This window comes from Atractosteus spatula, chromosome 13 (genome assembly GCF_055471065.1).
Source record: "Atractosteus spatula isolate fAtrSpa1 chromosome 13, fAtrSpa1.hap1, whole genome shotgun sequence".
Taxonomy (NCBI): Eukaryota; Metazoa; Chordata; class Actinopteri; order Semionotiformes; family Lepisosteidae; genus Atractosteus; species Atractosteus spatula.
Window position 1 is genome coordinate 3,047,887 of NC_142718.1, and position 13,165 is coordinate 3,061,051.

Genomic DNA, 13,165 nt, shown 5'->3' on the forward strand with positions numbered 1-13,165 from the left:
AGATGACGAGAGAGGCAGAGAAAAATCTTCTACCGAAGAAGAGGAGGAGCAGCTTTGATGATGACCGTCCTAGCAGTGAGTGCAATTCATGCTGTATAAACGATCAGCCAATGATTGTACTGGTGTTCCTCATTAATATGTATCAGGGGCAATACACTCAGCTACTGCAGGTTCTAAACTAGGGTCTTCAGGCTTTCGTTCAAACCATCATCTGTTTAGATGCAGTAAATACATGAGTAGAAAAATGTGACACTTAGATTAAATCAGGTCAAGTAAGGTTAAGGTCAAGTAAATGGTTAGCTCCAGCTAAAGAGAAATACTAACCCTCCAGAAACTGCTAGTGACTTCCTTTCTCTACACTCATGAGAGCAAAGAAGGCTGCAGCTTACACTGCCCAAGAATGTTTTTCTTTGAAGTGACGAGGGTTGTCCAAAAGGTGTAACCATGCTTCTGCTGTTGTCCTGCAGTGACTGGAGGTGCAGTTCCAGAGACAAGCCCTGGTCTGTCTTCCAGTCCTGACATCCCAGAGCCTTCCAGTAAGTCCGACCTCAGACTGGTGCTGCTGGGACAGACTGGGGCTGGGGCTGGGAAAAGTGCAGCAGGAAACACCGTTCTGGGTGCAGAGCTGTTTTCCTCTGAAGCCAGCAGCTCTCCGGTGACGAGACACAGTGAGAAGAGGAAGGGACGAGTGGCCAGGAGGCGGGTGGCTGTGGTGGACACGCCGGACTGGATCCACACAGAACTCTCTCAGGAAGAAGTGAAGAAGGATGTGGGGCTCTGTATTAACCTGTCCTCCCCAGGCCCCCACGCTTTTCTCCTGGTGATTCCAGTGGGCCGGTCATCAGGGGTAGAGAAGAGCCTACTGGAGATGGTCCAGGAGATTTTCGGGGAGGGGGGCTGTGGAGCACACCTTGGTCATTTTAACTCACATGGATGAGCTTAAGGGGAAGACAATCGAGGAGTTTCTCCAGGAAGGCAGCAAAGACCTGAAATGGCTTGTGGAGAGATGTGGGAACAGGTATCACGTCCTCAACAACAACAACATGGATGATCGCAGTTGTCACGGACGTCGGAAGGGACAAACTGTGGAATGGCAGGAGAGTGGAAAAAGACCCATGTGAGTAGTGGCGGAACAGGGGGTTAGCCCAGGCTCAGCTGTTCAGGAGTCGTATAGAAATCAATGCCCTCAGGCAGCGGACGTGGGGCGACTTGATGCCTGGCGGGTCTCAGGACATCCAAACGTCAATGCTGAGCGAAGGTGAATGAGAGACCCAGAAATATATAGCCCCAGAGAGAGAGACACCGGAAGGAGAGCAAAGCACAGGAAACAAGGGACAGGACAGAGTAGGAGCACCCTCTGGCTGCAGAGGGTGTGACAGCAGTCAGGTCACAGAGCTCCTGGAGAAAGTAGAGCACGTGTTCACAGGAAATAAGGGCAGCAACTACAGCAGTGAGATGCACCAGCAGGCAGAGGCTCAGATCAGACAGAGGCAGGAGGAGATATTGAGGGAGAGGGCAGAGGTCAAGCAGAGGGAAGTGGAGGGATTAAGGGAGAAGCACCAGAAGGAAATGCAGAATGAACTCAAGAGGAAGGATCTGCAGATCCAGAAAGGGCAGGAGAAGATCAGTGAGCTGGAGGAACGGATTGCAGAGCTAGAGAAGAGGCTGAGGGAGGAGAGGGGCGAGGAGAGGAGAAGAGTGCTGGTGGAGGAGCTGGCAAAAGAGCGAGCGGAGAGACAGAGGCTGAAAAGAGTGAATTTGGGATTGAGAGAGGAGAGGGAGCTGGGGAGGAGACAGGGAGGAGAGACACAGGAGGGAGATTAAGAAACTCATTCAGCACTATGAGGAAAAGGCCAGGAAAGAGGCAGGGAGAAGTTTCTTTTTGAGGCAGCGTCCCAGCACAGTGAAGCTGGCCCCCCTAAAAACAGCACGACCAATGAAACGCACCCCACATTCGCTAGTGCTCTGTCTGTGGGGGGGTTGTGCTGTTGAAAGTAGTGTCTGAGGTGCTTTTGTTCCAGGGAACAGCAGCACCTTCTTTTCTGGGGCCATAACATCACTCAACTCTCCCCCCCACCCCCATGACAGCACCAAGAGTCATGTGACTCCCCACTAAGGAAGGCGCTATATTTTGAAAACGAAAGCATCTCGGGTGCTGTTTGCAGCGGTACAGACCAGCACTGGCTGATCGCTACCGAATGAGACTGGTTCAGTTTTCCTGCACCATTTCCTTCTCCTGCTGTGTTTTATTGTGTGTGTTGTTTGTAGAGGGCCAACTTCACAGAGCTGCCTGAGAGACTTCCAGAACACCCTGGAGAACAATTTGGGAATTGTTGTCTAGAAAGACAGAAAACGAGCTTGATCACAGTATGGATTTGGTCGTTAGCTTGGACACCCAGAAAGCAATGTGAGACACGCCCCCTTCCACAGCCGTTGCCCGGGCAACAGGGCCGGTGCCTCAGGCCTGCAGCTCGGTGATATCCCAGATGAACTGCAGGGGGAGCCCTTTCATCTTCTCCCGGTACACCTGGTCAAAGCGCTCGTTCTGCGCCACGGTGAAACTGTTCTTCCAGTCGCCGATGGTGCCTGCATTTCCAACAGCAGAATCAGAGAAGAAGAACTGAGACTCTTATCCCAGGATGCATCTGTCCTATTCCTGGAACTGTCCTGTTTGTGAGTCCTCTGCTCTCAGCCACTCAGTTACTTCCCAGCTGGTGCCAGAAGCACCTGCATCAATTATCCCCAACAATATAAAGTACTAAAACTAATGAAGCATAATAAACAATGAAGCACACATGTTTGGGGATAATAGCAATAGAAAATTTCTTCCAGAACTTGATGTAATATTCGGACAACAGTCTCACCAGGAGGACATTGCTGTGCTGAAAACGATCTGATTTTCCTCCAAGTTGAAAAAAACATGTCAGGATGCAATGAGGAGAGAACCATTACAGATGCTCAGCCTTGGCTGAGAAGGTGAAGCCAAATGCTGTGCTGTCCCAAGGCCCAGTGCAGCAGACCAGCAGCACAGCAATGAGTGGGACAACACTTTCACTTTTACCTTTGCGCAGAAACCTCCCCTTGCTCTTGTCAATGAAATCTTCTGGCAGTAACTCGTAGTTGGCTTTGGGGTCCTCCTTCATGTTTTTGAAGGTGGCCTTCTGCACGATCCTGTCAATGGCCGAGTCGTCCAGATTCTTCCCCAGGAACTCGCTGATCTTCACCACTGCGGAGCGCAGATCCTGAGGGGAACAGCATGCAGAGAGAGCTCACATCCTCCTGCCTTTATTATAATAAACAAATCTCCAGCTTGATGGACCAGAGTCGTGTGGTTTTCTGAGAAGAGCCTAACAGAGGAATTTTCAAAAGATGTCTCCAAATTTAAATAAAATTTCATTTTGGCACCAGCTCTTTACCAAATTACCCTTCTACATCCATCATCCTGAATATTTCTGTAAATGCATTTTATATTTTGGAGCAGTTGCACATACTGTATTTTGCACCCCTCCTTTGCAGATACTATGCAGAAAGCACTGATCTGCTGTGCGTGTGACCGGTGGGGCTGTTCAGTGGAAAGAAATCAACTTTGGTAAAAAACAAAAGATAAGCAACCATATTTTTAATGACAATCTGATTGCACATGCTTTTCTATCAGTTGAGAACTCCTCTGTAAGACTTAAAATCCACAGTGCTCTCCAGCATCCTCATGATGCAAGATTTGTCAGGAACCCAACACAGACATGATCACAGCCATGGTGAGTCGATACGTACCTTGAGCATCTCCTCGTAGGTTAAGAAAAGGATGTTAAAGTCATCTTTGTGAGTGTACCATCCCCGGACGTGGTCGAACCAGGATCCAGAGACCACTGGAAAAGATCAAGGGAGATCTCACAGTCACCTCATCAGGCAAGATGACTCACGTTGTCAACAAGAAGGTAGATGATGAGTCACCAAGTGAAAAATGATTTTAAAAGATCTATACCCTATGGAGTCTTGTATACTTTTTTGGACACTGGACCCTTTTGTGGATTTTTACAGCACTTAACATCAGGCTGTAGGGGCTCATCCTGGACTGGGACCCTGGCTGTGATCTCCACGCTGTAGGGGCTCATCCTGGACTGGGACCCTGGCTGTGATCTCCAGGCTATAGGGGCTCATCCTGGACTGGGACCCTGGCTGTGATCTCCAGGCTATAGGGGCTCATCCTGGACTGGGACCCTGGCTGTGATCTCCAGGCTGTAGGGGCTCATCCTGGACTGGGACCCTGGCTGTGATCTCCAGGCTGTAGGGGCTCATCCTGGACTGGGACCCTGGCTGTGATCTCCAGGCTGTAGGGGCTCATCCTGGACTGGGACCCTGGCTGTGATCTCCAGGCTGTAGGGGCTCATCCTGGACTGGGACCCTGGCTGTGATCTCCAGACTGTAGGGATCATTCTGGAATAAGGCCTTGGATGTGATCCCCAGGCTCCTTAATGGAAAAACCCCTCTGAATCCTAGCCCTTCTTTTCCAGGTCTGGAGAAACATGAACTGAACTTACTCCTGCCACTCAGGAACCGATCCAGCGATTCATCAAAGTCCTTCGGTGTAACAAATCTGACCATGATTTTGGAGAAATGATAGTAAGAAACGCAGATATCTTTGGGGTTCCGGATGACATAAATGACCTAAAATAAACAAACCAAGCAGACAAAGCAAAAGGAGACAACAAAACTGTTAATGCGCTACAAGTAGGAAAATTGACTTGAAATTGAAATGATACACAAAGATCTCTCTCTGTGGGGATTAGTTGGTTAATCGGTTAGATGTTTAGGAATGTACATTGTCACATGGGTGCAATGATGCTTTTTTAGTGCAAAAAGGGTGCGCATAGATATAGTGGTGTTGGATGTCTTGTTTTTAAAGCTGTCTTTGTGTTTCTTGTATTGTGGCCTGAAAAGGAACTGAAATAAACACTCCTAGACTTTACCTTTTAGAGTCTGTGTGAGCTTTGTGTGTACAGACTGCCCTAACAGGACAAGGGTCTTTCACCGATATCTACAGGATCTGACTGCACTGCAAACTGCACAGAGCTGCCGACGTGAATATTGTCACCCTTGACCTTCAACATGTTGATCTACAGGGACATATTCATTATAACGCCACTGGGCGAAGAGTTAGAGAGGGCAATGGCGTCACTGTAAGACCACAGAGGCTTGTACGGTAACCTTTGGTTCCTCTTTGCACCCTGACATTGGTTTTTCTCGTATGAGATTCAGCAGAGCACAGTGTCACAGTGCAAACACATGCCAGAACAGGTCAACGCCCCCCAAGTCTCCAGTCCAAGTTCAGTTCAGAAGTCCAGTTAATAGCTGGTCACTTGAACTGTATCCCCCAGCTGCAGATGTGAGCCATGAAAATCTGCTTTTGGTCATGGTCTCAGACTGGTTTTCAGTTAAATCTCTTCCTGATTGTGCCTGAGGTCAGTTCTATTCTGTTATTGCTTCAGTGGATTGATAATTACGGCTTATTTGTTTCTTTTTAAATCCTTCCAACACCCTTTTACACGCACACCCAATCTGGATTTGCCAGGTCTTACAGAGATCTAATTACACTATTAACTGCCAGGGGCCCTGAACAGCCACAGAGATAACTCTGCATCCTTTCCAACTATAATCCCACACCATCCTGGCAGATCTCCAGCACTCACACAGGACAGCCTGAACAATTCCAGTCACCATGACCCAATGATATTGCCCGGGTTTGAACCAGCAAACCCGAGCCAACAGATCGCAGCACATATACACTGCTGTGCAGAAGTCTTAGACACTCTACTTTTCTCAACTCAACTCATCGCTGCTCCTTCGTTATGCATAAGAACAGATCGGTCATGATCTTCGGCGATCTTCTACCAAATTGCTGTTTGCGGCTGCCAGCCAAGTCCTGTTAGATCTCTATTCTGTTGTGCAAAAAGGAATCCTTTAACAGTGTGCAGAGAGGATCAAAATCATGTTCATGCGGACAAACCAGGTAGATACGATTATGGATTAGCTGCTACAACACCTCATACTCGCTCCCCACATGTACAGCACCTCATTATGTTTCTGTTCAAGGTGAACTGAATCTCCCTGAAGGGCGAGCTCGATTCCTCTCACCTAGACGAAGCTGTAGTATTCCATTCATCCGTTTTTATTCATCGCTTTTATCAATAGAGGGTTGTGGTGAGCTAGCGGGCACAGGGCAGTGTGTACACCCTGGTTGGGACACCTGTCCAGTACAGAGGACTGAACTGCACCAGTACCACTCAACGCTATTGTAATACACCTGTGGAGGCAAACTGAGCAAACTGTGGGGGTCACTTAATGTGTGACTGAAACTTTCACACAACTGTGCAGTAGCTGCAGTGCCTACACAGCCCGGCTGGGGTGCGTTTTAGCTTTATTCATGTGTAACAGCCAATCGCCTGGGGCTGCCCTGTGCCCTGTGGCCCTACGTCTTGTGCTGTCAGCTCCCTGGGAAGACCTCCAGGCCTATCTGGACCACAGAGATCCCCCTCCCCCCCCCCCCCCCCCACCCCCCACCCCCCACTCCCCACTCAGACAGACTCACTTTCCCCCTCCCCTCACGCAGCCCCCTGGGCACCAGGTAGTGTCCCAGGTGCGAGGCAAAGAGGCGGGGCGAGGGGCGCGTGGTGTCGTCTCGCCCATTGTACCGAAACTCCAGCCAGGGCATGCGCTCGTAGGTGGTCTGCATCTCTGGGGCGCCTGGGTAGTCATTTTCGTGCAGTAGGGTGATGATGTGCTGGGTCCACACGGTGCCTGTGGGACAGACAGCAAACGCATGAGACAGATTCCAGCGGATCACCTGGCTTGACAGGGTCACACCACGCTGTCACAGGACTTATGGAAAAGGCCAGCTGGCAATTGTACAACAAGCCATACCTTACAGAACATTCAAAGACACACAGCATTTGTAGAACAGGTTTTAGAGAGCTGGATACTTACTGACAGCTTTATAACACTGTATTTCATCTGAGCCTGCTGCTGCTACCTGCTTTCATACCCTGTCTGCCCATTCAGAGCACTAGACAGACACTCACAAGCTTGCGCAGCAGACTTGACCTGTGTGTGCTGCACTGTGGTGAAAGGCGACGGTGTTCAAGTTCTCCACTGATTTCTGCACAAGCATTTGTTCCTACACTACTGACTGAACAGCTCTTAACCGCTGAATAGTTTAGGATGAACAGACACAGGTGGGACTGTATCAGCTTTGTATCAAGGCAGCTGCCTTAGTAAGTCTTAATAAGTCGGACACTGAAGCTCATATATCGCCTGCTTCTGAAACGTTACTCGCCCTACAGATCCTTTCTTGGAAATTTTGGAAAAGAGCTTACCAGACTTGGGAAAAGTTACCAGGAACACGTCACTGTCGCGTATCTCGAAGTCTTCCAGCGAGTCGATGTATTCCGGGGAGATGTCGCCTTCTCGGGGGAAGACGAAGCCCCTGTACTTGAAGAGAAACTCGTCGATGGACTCGACCTCGGAGGCGGTGGCCATGGAGACGGGCGGGCGGACGCGGGCGCGCAGGAGACAAAACTGCAGCTCGGAGCTCAGTGGAGCGCCCGGTCTTTACAGAAGCAATCCTTACAATAAGCAGGAGTCTCCGCCTCGCCTGCACTGCCATTGGACGATTCTGGCATTGTGTGGATAGCCTTAAAGGAATTAAGATAGCGTATCGGCTTGGTCTACAAACATGGACGGACTTTGCTCACCGCAGTAAAGTTAGCTCGAAGATCACAATTCACTTCGGAACGTCAAGAGCGCTGTCACGATACCTACGAGAGTTACGAAAACACTGGTCTTGTTTACACATAAGGCGATTTGTGAATGTTTTCTCAGCCTTCACTTTGTCCATTTTACGCCGTTTTTTTCTGCCCACACACAAATATTCTGTTGCCAAAACCTTTGAAAGGGAAACACTTAAAGCCTTCAAACCGCAAGCATTTTAAAGACCGCGATTTGTGAACATTATCACAACCTTTCCATAACCTTAGCAGTCAGCTCCTGTAATTGTCTTTTTTTAAACCTTTGCTTTTTGATTGACGCGCAATTACGCACCAACTGGAGCACTGCGGGACAGCTGTGTCCACAAGTTCACAGTGCGAGAAATACTGCTCAACAGGTGTTCACGCGAACCACCTGCATATTTTACACACTAGGCAGAACCTCAGACTTTTCCCAAATCACCTTATGCACAATGTAAGTGTTTTCATAACTCTAATTATTGTTATTGACGTTCCAAAATAAATTTCGAACTTCAAGCTAACTTTACCGCGGTATCAGAGTCTGTAGTTAATTTTTTTACTGCCTTTGAGGATCTTGAACACTTGTATCTGGTCCCCCTCCTAGTCTTCTCTATTCAAAACTAACACGTGTTGTCCCAAATTGCACGAAATATTCTCAATGAAGCCTTACTAGTAAATGAAACAATTTTTAAATAACATCGTTTTGTTCTACACTTCTGATTAGGTATTCTCACACCCAGTTTGCAAATTGTATTGATTCCCCGCGTTGTCTGAAAGATGTAAACGATGTGCCAACATACTGTACAGTACTGTAAAAAAACCTTAAGTCTTTTTCACAAGTAACCTCTTCTAAATATGTTTCCCATTTTGCATTTATCACTTGTGTTATAACAACCCGAATTCAGAACACTGCATTTGTCTACAGTACATTAAACGTTATCTGCCAGGTGTTTTCCTGAGTTTGACCTAAATCCGTTTGATTTTCATTTGCTGTGTCTAGAGTATTTGCAGATCCTGCTAAATTGGCCTCATCTTTAGACGCGTCTAGTTTACTAACTACCGAAATGCAAAACCCTGTACGCGTCTACAATCGGCTTCATCCACCAGCTGTTTGCCCACGTTCTGCCTGACGATTTGACTGGAAACTGGGCATCTTAATTCTACTGAATTCCTAGTCTCTAAATAAAATAAATATCAACTTATAACACCGTACAGTAATTCCGCTGTTATTGAAACATACAGAAATTAAACATATTTCCCTTGAATGCCTTATATGACTCATGGTTCGAATTAGCCTGACATGATCATAAACGGGTTATTATTTAATGAAATTGTTTATTCTATAATAATGCATGCTTTAAGGAAAAAAAAATAATTAATTCTACAAGATAATTGAACCTTGTATCTGGAGAGGAGAGGTCTATTGAGTTCTTAATAGAAATCTAAAGAGAAGTTTACTGAAGGGACAAATGTTTCCCCAACAAAACCTACTACAGTATAGCAGGTAGTTAGTAAAGGTATTTGTAGGATAGGTTTGATTTGGTTAACTAATTTTGCGTCACATGTGTAGTATGTCCCTGCAGTGATGAGTCTGTTTGGTGTCATTTCCTGTCCCTGTGAGGCCGTGGGGCAAGAGGCCAGTGTGGCATCAGTTTTGCCACTGTGTCTTGGTTGTATGAATGTATGTCCTGTCTCTGCCACGATAAAGACTTGTTCTCTGCAGGTGGATCTCGTTGTCTTCATTAAAACCCACGCTTACACCACTAACATTGTTAACAGCAGTGGTGTGCCAGGTTTCATTTATGGGTTTTACAGGGCACACAGAGATTTGGAGGGGTTAGGATGGAGTTTCAGAGAGAGGTAAATAACCTCTACATAACCTTGGTTGGTTTATATAGACTGTGAAGCTTTACCTGCGGTTTCGATCTTTCTTTTTCTAATATTTCCCCTGCCCAAGATGGCAATGCACAGATCACGGGCAGTTTGACAGGACGCCAGCAGTCAATGGAGCAAGATCAGCTACACATCCTAGTGCCAGACAGGATCAATGGAGCACAGAGCAGACATGGAGAGGGTGATGCCCAGGAGCAGAATCGGAACACTGCCAGATCACCCTACCTACTGCCCCAGACAGGTTCCATGAGGCTGGAGGCTGTTTGTTTTCCAGTGTGAGAGCCTGAAAGCCACTTCTTACAGCTACAACTAAGGCAGCTTATTTTCCCTTTTCTCTTTGAGAAGAAAAGAGAGACTGAGACTCAGACTGACACTGAAGTGCGTATAAAGAACTATAATCTCTTATTATTCTTTAGAGTTTGGAATCAGTTCAGCCTCTTGTATAGTTATGGAAAAGGTCTCTATAGATACAGTAAGGACTCAGATAAGCAATCTATGAATTGGCCTTCTGAGTCAAAGCCAAGAATGCCTCTTATCCACTGTATAATTACAGTACATGATTTCATGTACATTTACTGTATGTGTAAGTTAAAACAGTCAAGTTGTTCATTGTAGAGTATATTGATCCCCCTAGAGGACAAAGATCAAATTCAAAACAAAATTGAAAAAAAAATGTTCTACAAAGACATGGTAATATTTCTGAATTAGAAGTCTATTTTGGCAATAATAATAATAATAATAATAATAATAAATACTACAGGCTAAACTATTGCTAATTTATCCAGCAGTGTCCCCTGCCAGTACTGAATTTGCAATAACTATAGGAAAGTTTCACATGAGTTACTTACAAATATAATAACAATCAGACAGTCTGAGCAATACATACAGCACATCCTTTAATTCATGAACTCATAGATGTATGTATGTAACTGTATGTATCCCAACACCCATGTTTTCACTGTGTGAAACTTGCCCACAAGAATGCCAAAGCCTATCAACAACAAGATCTCACTCTCTTGAATCCCAGCCCTACCCAGGTGAGGTTCATTAAAGCCAAACTAGTTTGTACCAGGGAGAGATTGACTACAGTAAATGTCTTTTTTTTGCCTATTAGAGGGTTTTCTTTTTACCACCATGGTGCTCTTGTTTTCTGTAATTAATACAGCATAAAAAATCTCGTCATTGTCTGGGTGCCAATCAGTTAAAAGGAAAAAGGGTTCCTGATGCTGGTGGGTGGATAAGACCCACTGGGAATAAGGGACTGATGCAAAAGACACAGCACAAAATGGTACACAACAGCACTTGCACACTATTATACGGTATGAGCTCGACTGGCCACCTTGCCATCCACATACAGTTGTAGCACTAAGACTGTACCCATTACGATCACCTTGCTATTTGCCCTGTCCTTTAAGAACAGTGGACCTAATATAATGAAATTCATTTAGCCAAACAGGTCCTTTTGTCTCGTCCTAATACCCTCCAAAAAAATTGTAAAGCCATTTAGTCTTCATCCTCATCATTGTACACTATGTTTGTGAGAGTTTCGCCATTATTGATGAAAACAAATAACGGTTCATGGAAGAACAATTTCGGTATTCATTTCTTTGACGACATTAACTGGGTCTCAGTGAGAGCCATCACTTTTTATTACAGATGTATCTATGAAACAACAGTGGGGGTACTTGCATACTGTCAGGGAATAGATGAACTGAGAAACACAAGCATTGAACAGCACATCGAGAGAGCAGGAGTGAACCTCCAAAGGTTTATTGAGAAATGTGGGAACAGGTATCATGTTCTCAACAACAAAAATGTGGAGGATCGCACCCAGGTCACAGAGCTCCTGGAGAAAATAGAGGAGATGATGGCAGGAATCCAAGGAGAGGTCTTCCTCAGGGAAAAGAGTCATCTTGAAGATGAGAAAAGCCTGGGTGCACAAGAGGAGGAGCTGAAAATAAGGGCTGATAGCAGAGAGAGGGAACTCGGGCATGAAGAGGGTATGAGAAAGAGAAAAGGGGAGATCAGAACAGCACTGGAGGGAGAGGAGATGACGAGAGAGGCAGAGAAAAATCTTCTACCGAAGAAGAGGAGGAGCAGCTTTGATGATGACCGTCCTAGCAGTGAGTGCAATTCATGCTGTATAAACGATCAGCCAATGATTGTACTGGTGTTCCTCATTAATATGTATCAGGGGCAATACACTCAGCTACTGCAGGTTCTAAACTAGGGTCTTCAGGCTTTCGTTCAAACCATCATCTGTTTAGATGCAGTAAATACATGAGTAGAAAAATGTGACACTTAGATTAAATCAGGTCAAGTAAGGTTAAGGTCAAGTAAATGGTTAGCTCCAGCTAAAGAGAAATACTAACCCTCCAGAAACTGCTAGTGACTTCCTTTCTCTACACTCATGAGAGCAAAGAAGGCTGCAGCTTACACTGCCCAAGAATGTTTTTCTTTGAAGTGACGAGGGTTGTCCAAAAGGTGTAACCATGCTTCTGCTGTTGTCCTGCAGTGACTGGAGGTGCAGTTCCAGAGACAAGCCCTGGTCTGTCTTCCAGTCCTGACATCCCAGAGCCTTCCAGTAAGTCCGACCTCAGACTGGTGCTGCTGGGACAGACTGGGGCTGGGGCTGGGAAAAGTGCAGCAGGAAACACCGTTCTGGGTGCAGAGCTGTTTTCCTCTGAAGCCAGCAGCTCTCCGGTGACGAGAAACAGTGAGAAGAGGAAGGGACGAGTGGCCAGGAGGCGGGTGGCTGTGGTGGACACGCCGGACTGGATCCACACAGAACTCTCTCAGGAAGAAGTGAAGAAGGATGTGGGGCTCTGTATTAACCTGTCCTCCCCAGGCCCCCACGCTTTTCTCCTGGTGATTCCAGTGGGCCGGTCATCAGGGGTAGAGAAGAGCCTACTGGAGATGGTCCAGGAGATTTTCGGGGAGGGGGGCTGTGGAGCACACCTTGGTCATTTTAACTCACATGGATGAGCTTAAGGGGAAGACAATCGAGGAGTTTCTCCAGGAAGGCAGCAAAGACCTGAAATGGCTTGTGGAGAGATGTGGGAACAGGTATCACGTCCTCAACAACAACAACATGGATGATCGCAGTTGTCACGGACGTCGGAAGGGACAAACTGTGGAATGGCAGGAGAGTGGAAAAAGACCCATGTGAGTAGTGGCGGAACAGGGGGTTAGCCCAGGCTCAGCTGTTCAGGAGTCGTATAGAAATCAATGCCCTCAGGCAGCGGACGTGGGGCGACTTGATGCCTGGTGGGTCTCAGGACATCCAAACGTCAATGCTGAGCGAAGGTGAATGAGAGACCCAGAAATATATAGCCCCAGAGAGAGAGACACCGGAAGGAGAGCAAAGCACAGGAAACAAGGGACAGGACAGAGTAGGAGCACCCTCTGGCTGCAGAGGGTGTGACAGCAGTCAGGTCACAGAGCTCCTGGAGAAAGTAGAGCACGTGTTCACAGGAAATAAGGGCAGCAAC

General features: G+C 46.8%; 1 protein-coding gene and 2 pseudogenes across 1 annotated transcript; 2 read left to right on the top strand and 1 right to left on the bottom strand.

Annotated features, from left to right (window-relative positions):
• Window positions 1–454: 454 nt before the first annotated feature.
• Window positions 455–1,125, top strand: LOC148821645 (GTPase IMAP family member 4-like; annotated as a pseudogene).
• A 1,326-nt stretch (window positions 1,126–2,451) lies between these two features.
• LOC148821646 (amine sulfotransferase-like) lies at window positions 2,452–7,533 on the bottom strand. Its single transcript, XM_088931307.1, has 6 exons — window positions 7,371–7,533; window positions 6,587–6,795; window positions 4,539–4,665; window positions 3,772–3,866; window positions 3,062–3,242; window positions 2,452–2,586 (listed from the first exon to the last, which is right to left on the bottom strand). The coding sequence occupies exons 1-6, from the start codon at window positions 7,531–7,533 to the stop codon at window positions 2,459–2,461; spliced, it is 903 nt and encodes a 300-aa protein (XP_088787433.1). The 3' UTR covers window positions 2,452–2,458.
• Window positions 7,534–12,176: 4,643 nt separating this feature from the next.
• Window positions 12,177–12,847, top strand: LOC148821647 (GTPase IMAP family member 4-like; annotated as a pseudogene).
• The last annotated feature ends 318 nt before the right edge of the window (window positions 12,848–13,165 follow it).

What these genes read in the sequence shown, in the direction of transcription:
- LOC148821646 (XM_088931307.1), bottom strand. Translation starts at nt 7,533, where the DNA reads ATGGCCACCGCCTCCGAGGTCGAGTCCATCGACGAGTTTCTCTTCAAG. An exon ending in TGCGTGAGGGGAGGGGGAAA is followed by an intron (nt 4,666 to 6,586) that starts GTGAGTCTGTCT and finishes TGTTTATTTTAG; the next exon opens with GTCATTTATGTCATCCGGAA. An exon ending in TCGGTTCCTGAGTGGCAGGA is followed by an intron (nt 3,867 to 4,538) that starts GTAAGTTCAGTT and finishes GATCTTTTCCAG; the next exon opens with TGGTCTCTGGATCCTGGTTC.